Source organism: Mastigoproctus giganteus, chromosome 11 (genome assembly GCF_048544385.1).
Source record: "Mastigoproctus giganteus isolate SK-2022 chromosome 11, ASM4854438v1, whole genome shotgun sequence".
Taxonomy (NCBI): Eukaryota; Metazoa; Arthropoda; class Arachnida; order Uropygi; family Thelyphonidae; genus Mastigoproctus; species Mastigoproctus giganteus.
Genome location: NC_143585.1, coordinates 60367365 through 60383564, shown reverse-complemented (window position 1 = coordinate 60383564; position 16200 = coordinate 60367365). Strand labels below are relative to the sequence as shown.

The window sequence follows — 16200 nt, the reverse complement described above, 5'->3', positions numbered from 1 at the left end:
TTAAATTTTAGTCTAACCCATTTTATAATTGTTTACTGAGATACCATGTGGAGAATGCTTCACTTATGGTCATCTCCACATTCTACACTTGACAATGACATCTACAAGGATTTTGAAACATTGTCAAACTTCAAATTAACAAAAAAAGTTATTGGAATGATAAACTTCAATAAACTTGATTATTTTTTCACAAAAAATTTGTGGTGTGCAGTGTTTTTAATCTGTAATTAAACTGCATTCTACTCTTATTTATATAGTAATAAACAGCTAACAGCCCAGCTAACCACCCAGTACAACATAGGAATAGCAAGACCAATATCCACATGGACTATGCACCAGACAGCTTGTATAGGCTATGGCAGTTGACAGCCATCACAAGTACCCATGCTCACTGCAAGATACAAGAAACTGCACCTTGCATGGGCATATAAGCACCAACATTGGACCACTGACATGTGGAAATCTGTTGCCCAGTCTGATGAATTTTGTTTCTAACTCTATCATGCTGATAGGCCTATTCAACATTTGAAGAAAGAAATACAAGGCCACGACACCCGGATGCACTGTTGGGGTTTGGCAGGCTGGAGACAGTGGTGTTATGGTTTGGGGACTGTTTTTGTAGCATGCCCAGGGTCCTCTGATCACCATTAATCAATGGCTTGATGGGAATGCCAATCAATAGGAATGGCTTGTGGAGGCCATGCCAAGACTCGTATAGGCTGTGTTATGGGCAAAAGGTAGCTGTACGAGGAAGTATTAGACAGGTATTGCTAATGCAAAGCCAACTCTGTGTATACATATATATTCTATTAATCTGTCATATAAGTGACATGGGGCTTATAAAAATTTTTAAATTTGATTTTTTAAAATTACTGATAATTCAGCTAATTTCCAGGCTGTCTCATGCGACTCTAGACTTGCAAGAAAGAATGCATTTCACTCAGGTTACTGTTATTTTGCCTCTGTCAGAATGCTCACTGCAGAATACAAATTCAAGCCTGATATATAAAAATGAAGATGAATTAGCTATACATGTCTGAATATTTCAAAATATTGAGGAACAATTAAATTACTCAATATCTTGAAATTTCTCAAGAAGTAGTTGGAAAGTACTTCAAAAGAGAGCCACATTCAATTTAAGAATTTCAGCAGATCTGGTATTACAGATAATAAGAGTTTATGGAAAATTCTACTGTCTTATATCTTTTAAAACACAATTTTCAGAAACAAGCAATGATCAGTTTCAAGACCCACTATACAAGTAAGACAAATACTTTTACTAATCTACCATTATGAATAAACCAAATAACCTTTTGTAAAGACTAAGATAAATCATATCATAAAAAAAAACAATAACTACAGAACCAAGGGGAAGAAAGAAACAAGAAAAAAACAAACAAAATGTATCTTGAAATTTCATCCTAAAGTGACATCCATCCCAGGGACACACAAAACTTCCCATTATACAAACTAAAACCACAAGGTGGACTGATTCAATGACAAATTTAACTTCAATTTCCCTAAAACTGAAGATATCCTTTTTGAAAAAGCAGACAAGCAAGCCCTTCATCTATTGGTTATCTGCCTCATCCAGCTACAGCTAACCAAGCTACACTCTAAACCTAACATATTATTATTCTGTTTATTCGGAAATATGTACATAATGGATGGAATCGAACGTTTTGTGGTATTTTTTTCTTAGCACTTCTTCAGTGACAGTAGAGATAATAACTAAGGATTATTATTATGGAAATCTTAATTTTTTTTTTTTTTTTAGTATAATTAAAACTTTTTTATAAATAAAAAAATAAAGTAAAAGTAAAGTGCAGCCATTATCAACCCACTGCAGGATGGAAGCCTCCTCAACAATTCATGCTGAGGGAAATGGACCATAATCTGCCAGGCTGGTCCAGTGCGGGTTGGCAGATCGACCATATTCAGCAGTCAGGGGGCTTGAACCCCGGTCTACTCAAAGAGGGTGTGCTACTGCACTCCCGCTCTTTTTTATAAATAAAACTTAGATCTAATACGAAGAATCTTGTTTTAAGGATAATTCTATATAGTAAATAACAATAATATGTAATATGATTGGGGAACGATGTTACATGGTTGTTTACCATTAAGATTATTACTATGTTCAATACCACTCATATACCACGTGAAATTAATAATATAGTTTATTAAGCTGTTCGCCTATATATTAAGGTGACGTTTCAGGCATCTTACCTATACCCATCATCAGACCATGCTGCTGATAGACTCCTCTTGCAGATGCTTCCAGAAACCACATAAGGTTTCTGGGAGCATTGGCAAGGTGCCTGAAACGTCATCTTAATGTATAGTTTAGGATAATAGCTTAATAAACTATATTTTTTTTTATGAAAACCCCAAACACAACAGGTATTAAAACCTATAGTACTTAATACCATGCTTGGGTTGGAGGTTGAGAAGACGAGAGAAGATATTTGTTGACATTAGACTCGAACTTCTGTAGACTAATTTTCGGGAAAGACATGAAGTAAGGTTGTTCCAGAAAATGGCAGTTCAATGAATAAACAAGGAAAATGAAAAGTTGTTCTGTGAGTCTGAAGTTGGACAGTAAATAGATGTTGGCTGAAGGCGGCATGTGTTCGGACTGTTTTGAAAGAGAGAGCGGGAATTCTAGAAGCAAATTCAGATCAGAAGAACAGTGCCCATGGAGCTATCTGTAGAAAAGACATGCAGCAGAAACAGTACGTCTATGAGACAGCGAGTGGAGAGACTCTGTTAGAGATGAGTCATTAATTAACCCAACTGCCCTCTTCTGAATGGAATCTAGAACCCTGAGAGAGGTTTTGGGGGCACCGCCCCAGATGTGGGAACAATAATCCATGGTAGGGCGAATTTGTGATTTGTAAAGAGTGAACAGCTGTTTGGAAGAAAAGTAACACCGAGAGCGAAAGAGAAAACCAAATTTTTTAGATGCAGAGTAAGCAATATTTGTAATGTGCGTGTGCCAAGAGAGATTAGAAGTCAGGGTAATCCCCAAAAGAGATACAGTATATCATTTTGCCTAGAAATTGGAGTGTCACCAAAGATAAGCATAGGAGCAGAAGAATGCTTTTTGCGAGATATAAGACATGTTGCAAGATATAAGGATTGAAATCAACTAAGTTGTCTTTGTCCCACTGGAGAATTACCTGGAGATCGGCATTTAAGGAATTGGTAGCGGATATTCAAGAAGTTGAAGGCTGATTGAGCAGGGCAAGGTTTCTCAAAATGGAAAGTGGAATGCAATGTGCTATCACTGGCAAAACTATGGATAGGATTTACAGTCAATGGAAGAAGGTCATTAATATACAAGAGGAAAAGAGTGGGAGAAAGAACTGAACCTTGGTGGACACAAGCAATAGTGGAGAAGTTAGAAGACAGAGAGCCATCTACCATTACCCTCAGTGAGCGATCAGAGAGAAAACTGGATAACCAATTACAAAAAAACAGTTGGCAAACCATAAGATGGAAGCTTGTTTAGAAGACCTTTATGCCAAACATGATCGAAAGCCTTTGAGATGTCAAGAGCAACTGCTTGTGTTTCACCAAACTTTTCCATTGAATTTGTCCATAAATGGGTAACATAAGCCAGAATATCACTAGTGGATCGACACTGATGGAATCCATACTGGCGTTCGTTGATCAGATTCTAGATAGCTTAAGAGTTGGCGGTTAATTGACTTCTCCATTACTTTAGAAAGAGTAGAAGTAATTGCAATGGGACGATAATTGGATGGGATGGACTTGTCACCCTTTTTAGGAACTGGCTGGATATGAGCAAATTTCCAAGCAGAAGGAAAAACACCTTTGGAATAAGAAAGTGAAAAAAGGTGGCAAAGAACAGGAGTACGTTCAGGAGCACAGGTTTTGAGAACAAGTAGAGAAATACCATCAGGACCTGGAGCTTTCAGAGCATTAAGATTTGTCAAAATTGTTCCGACATCCTTTTGAAAGAAGACCATATCTGGCATTGAATGGAGCATGTTGGGAATGGTGGGAGGTGTCTTACCAAGATCATTAATACATGAGTTTGAAGTAAAATGAAAAATGGGATGCTAGCAGGTCAGCTTCATCCTTGGCCGAAGTGACAACAGAACCATCTGTTTTTGACAGAGGTGGGAACAGAGATGGGTAAAAGTTGTCCATCTCTGTTCTCACCAGGCAAATAGCTTTGGCAAGAGACCAAAATGGTTGGCTACGATTAGGGCCAGAAGCAAGTTTTCTACTCTTAGCCTGTTCAAAATCTAGTTTAGACTGATTAATAACTGTTTTACAATTGTTGCAAGCTTTGGTGTAGGCAGAAAATGAAACTGAAGAATTGGAAACGAACCAATTATGATATGCAACATTCTTCACAGAAACAGCCTTAGCACATTTATTGGAAAACCAAGGTAGTAGTAGTAGTAGTGGCATGTGATGCAAGAAAGCAAGTGTATGAGATTATGCAGCATCAGTCAAAAAAAAAAAAAAAAAATCACACCATTCCCTCCAAATGCCTGTCCAGTTTCTCCTTAAATTTGTTCAACCTATCAACTTCCACAACGACAGATGGAAGTTTGTTCCAGCAATTAACCACCTACTGGCTAAAGGCAAATTTCCGCACATCTATTCTACATCTGTCTTTTCTTAATTTGGATTTATGTCCCCTTAGGTTCATAATCTGAACAAGTGGAAGGATCCCATCAGAATTCAGCGTGCTCAACCTATTCAAGGCCTTATACACCTCAATCAGATCACTGCGCAGGTGCCTAGTCTCCAGCCACCGCAATTTGTAGAACTTAAGTCTCTCTTGGTAAGAGGATCCCTTCATTCCCCTCACCAATCGTATTGCCCTTCTCTGTACATGCTCAAACAAATCTACATCCTTCCTAAATTGAGGCTTCCCAACCTGTACATGGTACTCAAGGTGTGGCCTGACCATTGCCTCATACAGAGGGACAATCACCTCCTTTTCCCTGCTAGCAAAATTCCTGTATATCTTTGACAAAACCCCATGACTTGCTCTTGCAGCCTGTTTGTATTGTTCAGAGAACTTATGAAGTTCTCTGAACAATACAAACAGGCTGCAATTTTTTTCATTTTCTACCACCCTAAGTGTAGTACCACACAGTTGGTACGTTTCTCTGGGATTACTTCAACCCATATGTAGTACTTTGCATCTGTCAAGGTTAAACTTCAGTTGCCACTTCTTAGCCCATCTGCCCAAATTTTCTAGATCCTGTTGCAGTAGCACACTACCATTATGTCATTAACAACCCAGCCAAACTTTGTATCATCTGCAAACTTCGACACTAAGCCTGATATTGATATACCTTCATCAATATCATTCATAAATATACAAAACAACGGTGGACCCAACACCGAACCCTGTAAGACTCCACTAATAACATTAGTCCACAAACAGCAGCACCCATTGATTACCACCCTCTGTCTTCTCTCACTCAGCTATCCTTTTATCCATTGTAGCAATTTACCCTTAATACCATTCTGCTCCAATTTGTACAGTAGTCTTCCATGCGCAACTGTGTTGAAAGCTTTCCTGAAATCCAAGTATATGATATCAAAATTATTTTTTGCATCCAGTTCCTTTGTAACCACCTCATAATATCCTATCAAATTTGTCAGACAAGACTTTTCTTTAAAAAAACCCACGATGTGTCTGAATTATTGCTGCAGTCTTGTCTAGATGATCCTGCAATGCATCTTTAACCAGTGACTCCATTATTTTACCTGGAACAGAAGTTAAACTAACTGGTCTTAATTACTCGTGTCACCCTTCGATCCCCCTTTGTGAATTGGGGATACATTTGCACATGCTCTCATAATTATGGCTAATGGTTTGATTAGTTCCTTTGCCACTTCCTTTTTTATATAACTGGATAGATCCCATCCACCCCAATTGCCTTACTTATGTTTAACTTCAACAATTTCTCCTACACTTTGGTCTCAGTTATTACAAAATCATTAAGCACCCTGCTACAACTTGATAACCTTCTGGCATTTCCCTTCCTTAATATACTGCATATGGTTAGCATATGGTTGGTTCAACTGTACAGAGAAGAAAAATGCATGGGATGCATATAAATTATCAGGCGACACAGAAGCCTATGGCAGATATAAGCTAGCCTGTAAACAAGTCATAATGGAGGTTAGGCAGGCGAAGGCAGATTACGAGAAATCTTTGCAAAGGATGCTAAGAAAAACAGTAAGGATTTCTTTACTTATATAAACTCTAAAAGAAAGGGGATGAATCAGATTGGTCCACTTGATATCGATGGTTCGACTGTTGATAATCCTGCTCAGACAGCAAACAAACTGAATGAGTATTTTGCATCTACATTCACACATGAGGAATTCTTTAGGGAAGGGGATTCCAGAAGTTTATCAAATTAAATTCTAACGAGGAGCTAAATGACTCTGTGATAACTGAAAGGAAAGTGAAAGAGAAATTGTTAAAGATAGACATAAAAAAGGCACCGGGGTGGATGGAATCTATCCAATTATATTAAAGGAGACAGTAAAGGAGGTAAGCAAACCTTTAGCCATAATTATGAGAGCATCCTAGGATTTGGGGAGGTCCCACTGGACTGGATATGTGCAAATGTATCCCCAATTCATAAAGGGGAATCAAAAGGTGATGTAATTACCCACCTGTTAGTTTAATGTCTGTTCCAGGGAAAATAATGGAATCACTGGTTAAAGAAGTAATGCAGGACCACCTGGACAGGATACTGCAATCAGAGCATAAATTTGTTAAGGGGTCTTCTTGTTTAACCAATCTGATAGGTTACTATGATGCAGTGACCAATGAACTGGATGCAAAAAATAATTTTGACATCATATACTGGGATTTCAGGAGTGCTTTTGATACTGTTGCATATAAAAGACTGCTGTACAAACTGGAATAATGTGGCACTAAGGGCAAGTTACTATGGGTCAGTGACTTATGGTTACTATTACCATAAGTCACTCTCTTTATGGGCTAATGTTATTAGAGGACTTCTCCAGGGTTCATTGTTGTTTTCAATATTTATCAAAGATACTGAAGAAGGTATATCAGGCTTAATGTCTAAGTTTGCAAATGATACAAAGGTTGGCAGGGTGGTTAACGACAGTCATCAGTGTGAGCTACTGCAACAAGATCTAAGAAAATTGGGTCAATGGGCTGAGAAACGGCAGTTGAAGTTTAACTTGGACAAATGCAAGGTACTGCATATGGTTAGCATCAACTCCAGAGTAACTTATCAACTGTATGGTATTATACTCAGGATTGTGGAGAATGAAAAAGACCTAGGGCTAATTGGGCAGTCAGACATGAAAAGCAGTGCAGGACAGTTCATGAGGTTTTGCCAATGATATACAGAAATTTGCTAGCAGGGATAAAGAGGTGATTATCCCTTTGTATAAGGCCATGGTTAGGCTGCATCTTGAGTACTATATACAGGTCTGGAGGCCTCACTTTAGGATGTAGATCTGCTGGAATGGGTGCAGAGAAGGGAAACCAGACTGGTGAAGGAAACAAAAGTGTGTTCTTACTTAGAAAGGCTTCGGTTTTGAAAACTGTAGTGTCTCGAGACTAGGCAGCTGCAGGGAGACTAATTGAGGTTTTTAAGGCTTTGAAGATTTAGCAAGCTCAATGCTGCTGGGATTGTTCCCCTTGCTCAGACTATGCACATGAGTGGGCATAAATTCAACTTGAGGAAAAGGATGGTTGCAGAATAGATGTATGGAAGTTTGCCTTTAGCCAGTGGATGGTTGATTGCTGGAAAAGGCTTGCATCTGTTGTTGTGGAAATGGATAGGTTGAATAAATTCAACAAAGAATTAGGAAAATTCTTGGAGGGTACAGATGATTGAACTGGGTAGGGTTTTTTTTTTTTTTTTTTTGGCTGATGCTATATAAGCTTGCTTTCTTGCATCGTTTGCCATTACTACTACTACTTAGTTGGGGTGGGGGTAGTTATTTGGTCGTGGTTAAGAAGTTTAAACTTATTTTTAATTTGGGTTAGGACTCTAATCTTAAAAATTTCTATGTGGCTGTTTTCAATCTGAATTCCTTTGTTGTCGCTAATGTTTTCTGCGGTTCCTATTAAAAATTCTTTTTTGTAGAGTCTATGGTTATGGTATCTGTCTGTGCCCAATAATGATGTTTCAGAGAATTCCAATTTGTGGTCTTCTGTCCATGTCAAGCTGGGACTGAATTGTAGTCTGCCTTTTTCAGTGTCCTTCTTGTGTTCTTTTATTCTGTCTATGAGTTTTCTTTGGTTTGTTCTATGTAGCTTTAGGGCAATTTCTGCATTGTAACCAGTATATAGGGTTTTGGGGGAGGTCAAGATGGGGATTTTTAATATGCTTTTATTGTTGTAGTTTTAAGATATCTGTTAAAAATTATATTTTTTAGTTATTTCAGCTGTTTTTTTGCTGATATTTGGTGCTTAGGGGATGATGACAAATTGTTTATTCTCATCAGGAATATTGTTGGAGAATTTTTCTATTGTTTTTTTATTGTTTTCAATATGAGTGTATGTGAATAACCAGTTATTGAAGATGTGTGTTATCTGGAGGATTTCATCCTTGTGTTTTTTTTTTTTTTATTTTATTTATTATTATTATCTTCTAATTCAATTTTGAATGAGACATGGATGTAGGCTAAGGCCTTAGCCTATGTGGCTATCCACGTAAACTCGTATTGAAAACAAAAAACACAAAAGAAAAATTTTCCAACAATATTCCTGATGAGGAATGACAATTCATCACCATCACCATCCCCTATGCACAACATATCAGCAAAAAAATAGCTAAAAAACAAAATTTTTATTAGATATACTAAATCACAACAATAAAAGACATTAAAAAGCCCCATCTCCAAGACCCACATCACTAAAAAACCCTATATACCAGTTACAATGCAGAGATTGCCCTAAAGCTACATAGGACAAAGCAAGAGAAAACTCAGACAGAATAAAAGAACACAAGAAGGACACTGAAAAAGGTAGAGTAACAAATTCAGACCCAGCTTTTTGTACATGGACAGAGGACCATAAATGGGCATTTTCCAAAACATGGCCACAGACAGATACCATTACTGTAGATTATACAAAGAAGCTTTTTTAACAGGAACCACAGATAACGTTAACTGCAACAAAGGAATTCAGATTGAAAACAGCCACACACATCTTTAAGAATAGAGTCTTAACCAAAATTAATTATTTCATGTCATTAGGCCTATAACACACTCCTACTCTCATTTTCCCTTTCCCAGTGCTTATGTCACACCAAACTGACTCAACATTGCACTGTTCACCAATGTTAACTGGATGCACTTCCTTAGATTTTATATGTTTCTTAACTAACAGCATAGCCCCTCCTCTCTTCCTATCGTGTCTATCCTTTTTGTACACATTGTACTCCCCAAATTCCAATTCTGCACTGTTTATATCTGTGTGACACCATGTCTCTGATAACTTTGATGTCTTGACCAGCACTTCACACTCATGAAAAATATTCACAACACAGACTTGTGAATATTCAGAATCTTGATTGTTCATATTTATATCATATCTGTACCATGCAATTTAGAGGATTGGTTTACTTGTGTTTTTTTTTTTTTTTTTTTTTTTTCAGTAATGTTTGTGATGATACAGAGTATGGATAGAACATCTACGGGAAAAAAAATATATATATAGAAACATTCATTAACTTGAAATTTCTATGACAGAACTTTACTGTAACTTCTAGCACTGTTTCTAATCACATGTGCTAATACTTTTCAGGAATAAATTCCTATATATGAAGCAAGCATCTACTTTTTTTACCACATGAGCTTCCTTTCCTTTACTTGCTTTTCAATAATTAGTGAAATCATACTTAAAATAATTTTTATTACACTGCTTCACAATGTTCCCCTTCCCACAAACTGGGCCTTTTTTTCCTGAATCATTTTTTTATTATGTTTTCAAGGTTCAGTTACAGCCTCAGGTTTAGTTAATCTGTAAGAAATTATTTTGTCATAAACATAAAATGCAATTATAACATAAAACAACAACTATGAATATGCTGAGTGCATTCAGATATAAAAAAAAAACATAACTAGTTACTATGAATAAGTCAGCTATTTCATCAATGTGAATAATTATTAAAGCCAACTTTTGACTTTAATAATTATTCATATTGATAAAGCCTAGTTCCTGAATGAACAAATTTCATGTTTTTTCATTAAATAATCATGACTTGGCTACTGGATTGTGGACTGTATCAGAACACTGATCTAGAATAGTTCCTCCACCCCCCCAAATTAAAAATAATAATAATAAAAAAATAATATACATAATATCTTGGTAATTTTGCATTGAAAAAATTCCTATGGCTGAGTAGAAATTTTTTGATACAGTAAGATATTAATATCAGGAACAGGCCTTTATGTAACTGCTATATTTTTATCCCACAAAATACAATAAAATATATATTACAATAAATTTTCATTTATTACTGCAAATTTAATAAAAAAAAAAAAATAATAAAACCTTGCTCTAGATACTATCAAAACCTGAAAAACTAAATACAAAAACATATACAGTAAACCCCTGCTATTCGCGGTCGCTTATTTAATATAAAATGAAGCTTAAAAAAATGTGAATTTTAAAGCGGCATGAACATTTTTCGCCATAAAAAAACATGGGCGTGGCTAAAATTATCTTTCCCAGTCAAAACAGCGCTCAGTGGGTGGGGGAATAGGGGTGACAAAATCGCAAGCGTGGATGTTTTTCGCTAATCCTTGTTCAGTATGTGTTATGCGCTTGTCATGGAAGGTTTCATCATTTGCTTTTAATTTATATGCTTATAAATTGAATAAATTTATAAATTGATATATTTACAAAAGTGATAAATCTACCGTTTTGCAGTGTAAAACAGACTTTTTCGAGTGTGTTAATGGAAGAAAGTGACTTTATTGTGGACAAGTTCTTCCTAACCTATACAAAAATATGGCTACGAATAACAAGGGAAATGTGAAAAGATCAAAGAAGGTGATGACATTAGCGAATAAAATTGAGTTATTAGATAAAATTTCTAATGGTGAAAGTGTCTCCTCAGTGGCAAAACATTATAAAATCAATGAGTCAATGGTACGATCAATCAAGAAATCGGAAGAAAAAATCTGCCGTAGTGTCTGTAACTCATGATGTTAAATTGGAAAAAATGGAAAAGGCTTTAAATCTGTGGATAGAAGACCGAACTCAAAATAAAATTCCGTTAAGTTCACTCATCATTCGTGAAAAGGCAAAACTCCTTTATCAACTTTAGCGAAACTGGTGATAGCACTGGTGGGATAAGTTTTTTAGCTAGCAAAGGCGCTGGTTTGAAAGATTTGTTTGAAATTTCTAATAAATATTACATTTAATATTAAATTGTTTCTTATTTTCATTTTGATGCCATATGCTTGCATTTCACTATGTACATAGTCATATTATGAAGGTACATATAATACATACATAGACAAAATTTTAGACTAGTTTTTCTTATATATTTCATACTTTGGAACGGAACCCCTTTATTACTATGGGAGCCATAACTCAGTATTCACGTTTTCGGTATTCGCGGCTTTTCTCAGGAACGTAACCCCCGCAAATAGCGGGGGTTTACTGTACACCTTTTATAAAAAATTAATAAAATGCTGAAAGATAATAATAAACTACTACTATAAACCCAACAGCAATTAATTTTTTTAAAGTACAGCAGACACCAATTATTATGACTTGTTTGTTGATTGTAATTTTATTAAGGATTTTATTGTCTAAAAATTATATGAATAGAACAGAACATTGATACTAATATATGGCCAGATATTATTACAGTTGCATTTATGACCTAAACTTCAAGAGAAGACAAAAAAAATTTTGAGTTATAGAAGCAGGATTAAGAAATGTTTTAAATATACTGTTGTCAAAAATAAATATTAACTTGCTCATGGACATGAGAAAGTTAATATTTACTTTCAAATAATTCAAAACATTTAAAATTTGATATATATCATATTCAATCACATACCATGTACTGTAATTCACTTTTTTATTAAAATTCTTATTATTTTTAATTGCCTAGCATTATTTCTTTGCTTTGCAGAACAAAAATTTTAAGATGTCAAAAAACATAAGGTTTTGGTGCCTCCATTAATTTATTTTCCACACTGTCACTGACTATGAAAATGAGGTAAATTAATTTTACCTTTACCTTCGCTGCTTCCTAACTTAAATTTTATTTTACTTAAAAATATAATACTGTATTTATCACTGAAAATCCGATTTCAACAAGCAACAAAAATATGGTGTATTTTGATGATTTGAATCCGCTCTCTAAAATTATATAAAGCTGCTGATTTTAATAACTAGGGATCACATTAAGACATGCCAATGTTATATATGTGGTGTGTCCTTGCAGTACAAGGTGTAGAGCCCAGAAATAATTTCTGTCCCCCCACCAGGTGTCTAGTTTCTCAGAAGAAAAGATTCCTGTCACCAACCATCACAAGTGAACATTCTGTTTTATGTGCCTTTCCATAGCAAAGTCCTTCTAAAGGTGTGAGTTTTGTGAACTGTTCTGAAACCATAAATTTTTCAGTGGAAGAACAGTAAGTAGTTTTTAAAGTTTCCACTTACATGATGGCATGGTTCATAAGTGGCTTCAAGAATTTAAAGATGGAAGAAAGGCTACTCAAGGCCAACCATGGCCTCACAACCTCAACCATCATAAACACCTGGAAACACCATTCACAAAGGAGAAACTGAGCATGGAAGAGAGGTAATTGGCAATGAGGGCACCTGTTTAAAGACAGACATTTCCTATGGAACAGCTTTCCACATTATCTATAAAGATTTTAAGGTGTCAAAAATATGTGCACTCTGAGTTCCACAGTAGTTGGATGCTCAGAAAAGCAGGCTTTAATGGATTCAAGTCTTACTGACACATCATGCGTAAATACAGAATATTTTCGGAGCAGAAGAATCACCATCAATGAGTCCTTTGTCCCTTTTTACAATCCAGAGACAAAAAAAGTAGTCCAAACAATGGCAAAATTATACTCACCAAAATAATTTCAGGTATTAGCTGACCAGATTCAAAATGCAATTTTTGGGGATAAGGAAGGGAGATCCTGCAGCTTGCTGTTCCTAAGGGTGTCAAATGGCCAGTGTCCTCCATGGCAGCTTAGTCAGCATGGTAACTCATTTGGAACAGCAAGCCAAAAATGAAAATTTTTGTTAATTAAAATGAAAATTTTTATCCCAAAAATTTTCATTTAGAACCTTGAAATTTTTTTTTTTGGTGGCATAATCCTATTCCTATTGAACCCTACTCCCTCTTCCTGAGATTTCTAATCTCAAGCAGAGGAAGTAGGGTTCCCCTTGCATGTTATTCTGAGCTTTCCAGCCTGCACTGTGTAAATCAGTTTGTGAGCACACACCTGTACAGATGAAATACACAACATAGATTATCAGTGAAAAGCTCTGTAGCTAATAAAAGTAAAAAAATAAATAAATAAAATAACTGGATAGTACTACTGAGACCTGCAAACAAACTTTTTTCTGTGTTGGATAGACAACCTCATCTGGCATCATGAAATTAAACTTTTTTTTGCCAATACAATGCATTGTCTCACAAATTCAACATTGCCAAGGAATTTCTAGGTGACTGCGGGATCAAAATGCTACATCTCCAGATCTGTGTCTGTCAGATTTCTGACTGTTTATCAAACTGTCCCAAAAAGTTTATCATGTTTATCATTTCAACTGAAGAACAGTTGAAATGATAAACATGAAACTCAGTATCAATCCAGAAATGGCAGTAACTATAAAATAGCAAGCACAAGACCCTTTTCCCAACAACACACACAAAAAAGCTTTACATAGTGCTATGAGAAGTGGGTACAGAAATCTCTTTACTTGATTCTCAACATTGTGGACATAACTTGTAGACAGAGAGGAAGGCTATGCATCAACAAAACCCTATACTACATAGCAGCCCTACGAGAATTAAATGGAGGTCATTTCTGGATTATACCTCATAATTTAATCAGAGATGAAATACAGCTCACAATCATAAGCTATACATTAACACAAATACATTCATAATGGTAGTCTTGAAGTGGAGGAAAGGAAGTGGGATAATTTATGAAGTTTATCCAGCTTTAAAAAAAAAAAACCGCACCCACTAAATTACTTTACCACCATATTCTACTGATTAAACTAGTTTAAACTAATAGGTTTGAAAACAGTCCATGTATACCTAAAGAGCAAGGATTGTGAAATTATTTTATAAATAATTTCAGAATTATGAGAAAGAATGATTTTCTGTAAGCAAGCAACATAAGTAACATATTAATTTATTGTGCTTACCTCTGGAACTCCTTCTTTGGCAGCTTTATGTATAAGTTCCTCACCTAGCTGCAAATTCACTTTCTGTCCACCTTTTCCTTCCATATAAAATACACCTACATTATAAGTAGCTACACTATGGCCCATTGACATAGCTTTTCGATAATGGAATAATGCCTTAGGAAACAAGAAATGTATCACGTAATTAGACCCACAGCTTTCCATGTCTCAATATCAAAAATGATATTAAAAATTACTTGGCATAATAAAATATGAGCCTGATTCTTGGGTTACATATTAATAATAAAAAATGTGATGGGTGTGCATCCTTTATTCTTTATCATTCTCTCTCCTGATTGCCTTCTGTGCTTGTTACTATTAGGAAAGAATAACAAGCACAGAAGGCAATCAGGGGAGAGAATGATAAAGAATAAAGGATGCAACACTCATTGCATCCTTTATTCTTGAAAGTTCTGGAGTCTTAGAATTCTAAAAAAAAAAGTGAAAGAATTCAAATATTTAATGTAAAAGAGAGAGAGAGAGAGACGATAAATAATGCACAATGGATTTTCTGCACTAACATTTTATAACTAATTATCAAAAAATATTACTAACACAACTTTTATCTTTTCACAAGCGAAAGATGTGATAAATCAAAAAGACACTACCAGCAATGGTCTATTGCTGAATATTCATTCAGGACTGAATGAATATTCATCAATTCAGGATATTGATGCATATCCATTCATCCTGCCAATTTAATCAACAGAAACAAACCGCTTCAAGTCTATAAACAAGGTACTACTCATAGGTGTGGTATACACAGATGGTCAGAACATTTCAGAAAAGGTGATTTTGATATTAATCTAGATTAGGAAGACCAATATCAGTATGTATCACTGAAAATGAAAGGCTTATTGGTGAAATGACTAGGTGTGGCAGATGCAAACATCTTCTCAAATAATGAATACCCTTAGACTATTAAAAGGAATTCTGGGAAAAGATTACAGGCACATTTACCACAGAAAAAGCTGTGGAAAATCAAACCATCCCACACAATTAAGAACATTAAGATGGAGGTTTATGCCAAGGATTTCCAAGAAAAATAATATCTACTGTCATTTGGGATCAATATGGGATAATTTTTATTGTCTTTCAAACAGAGAGATACACATTTTATCCTTAAGAAATCTTAGACAAACACTAAAAGTCCAATAACTCTTCATTAAGATAAGATAACACACACACACACACACACACACACACACACACACACACACACACACACACACACACACACACACACACACACACACACAAAATGGCAGCATAAATTATAAGGGCAGGTGGGCATTGATGCCATATTCCAATTATGGCCAAGGCCTTGCTCCTTCAATTTTTTTTTTTTTTTTTTGTTTGTTTGTTAAGTTAAAATGCAACCTATAACAATAAAACTTTTAAAACAGATAAAAAACTTAGTTCTGAAGTTACAACTTGATTTAAAATTCAGAGTGCTTTCAGTTTCTGGGGGAAAAATATTGTTGACCACAAGAGAAGCTATGTTAAGTGATGTTTATTGTTATTATATTACGAAACATTTCAATTATATTAAATATCTAAATAAATAATTTATAACCCAATATGCATTATTCATTTACCAAACTTTGTATATATATGAACATTAAATTTAATACTCCGATTAGTAGTATCTGCAGTAATAGTGAGGAAGAACATCACTGTAACTGGCATACAGATTTGTTCATCCAGTTATGACTCTAAGCTAAAGATTTTTTTTTTTTCCCTCG

The 16200-nt window shown here is 35.3% G+C and overlaps 1 protein-coding gene across 1 annotated transcript in view; it reads right to left on the bottom strand.

Moving 5' to 3' along the window:
- Window positions 1-16200, bottom strand: part of LOC150078041 (uncharacterized) — a 119978-nt gene that overhangs the window by 20339 nt on the left and 83439 nt on the right. The window contains exon 6 of the mRNA XM_090384439.1: window positions 14417-14572. Coding sequence (XP_090240565.1) covers window positions 14417-14572 — 156 coding nt within the window. The remainder of the gene's footprint in view (window positions 1-14416; window positions 14573-16200) is intronic.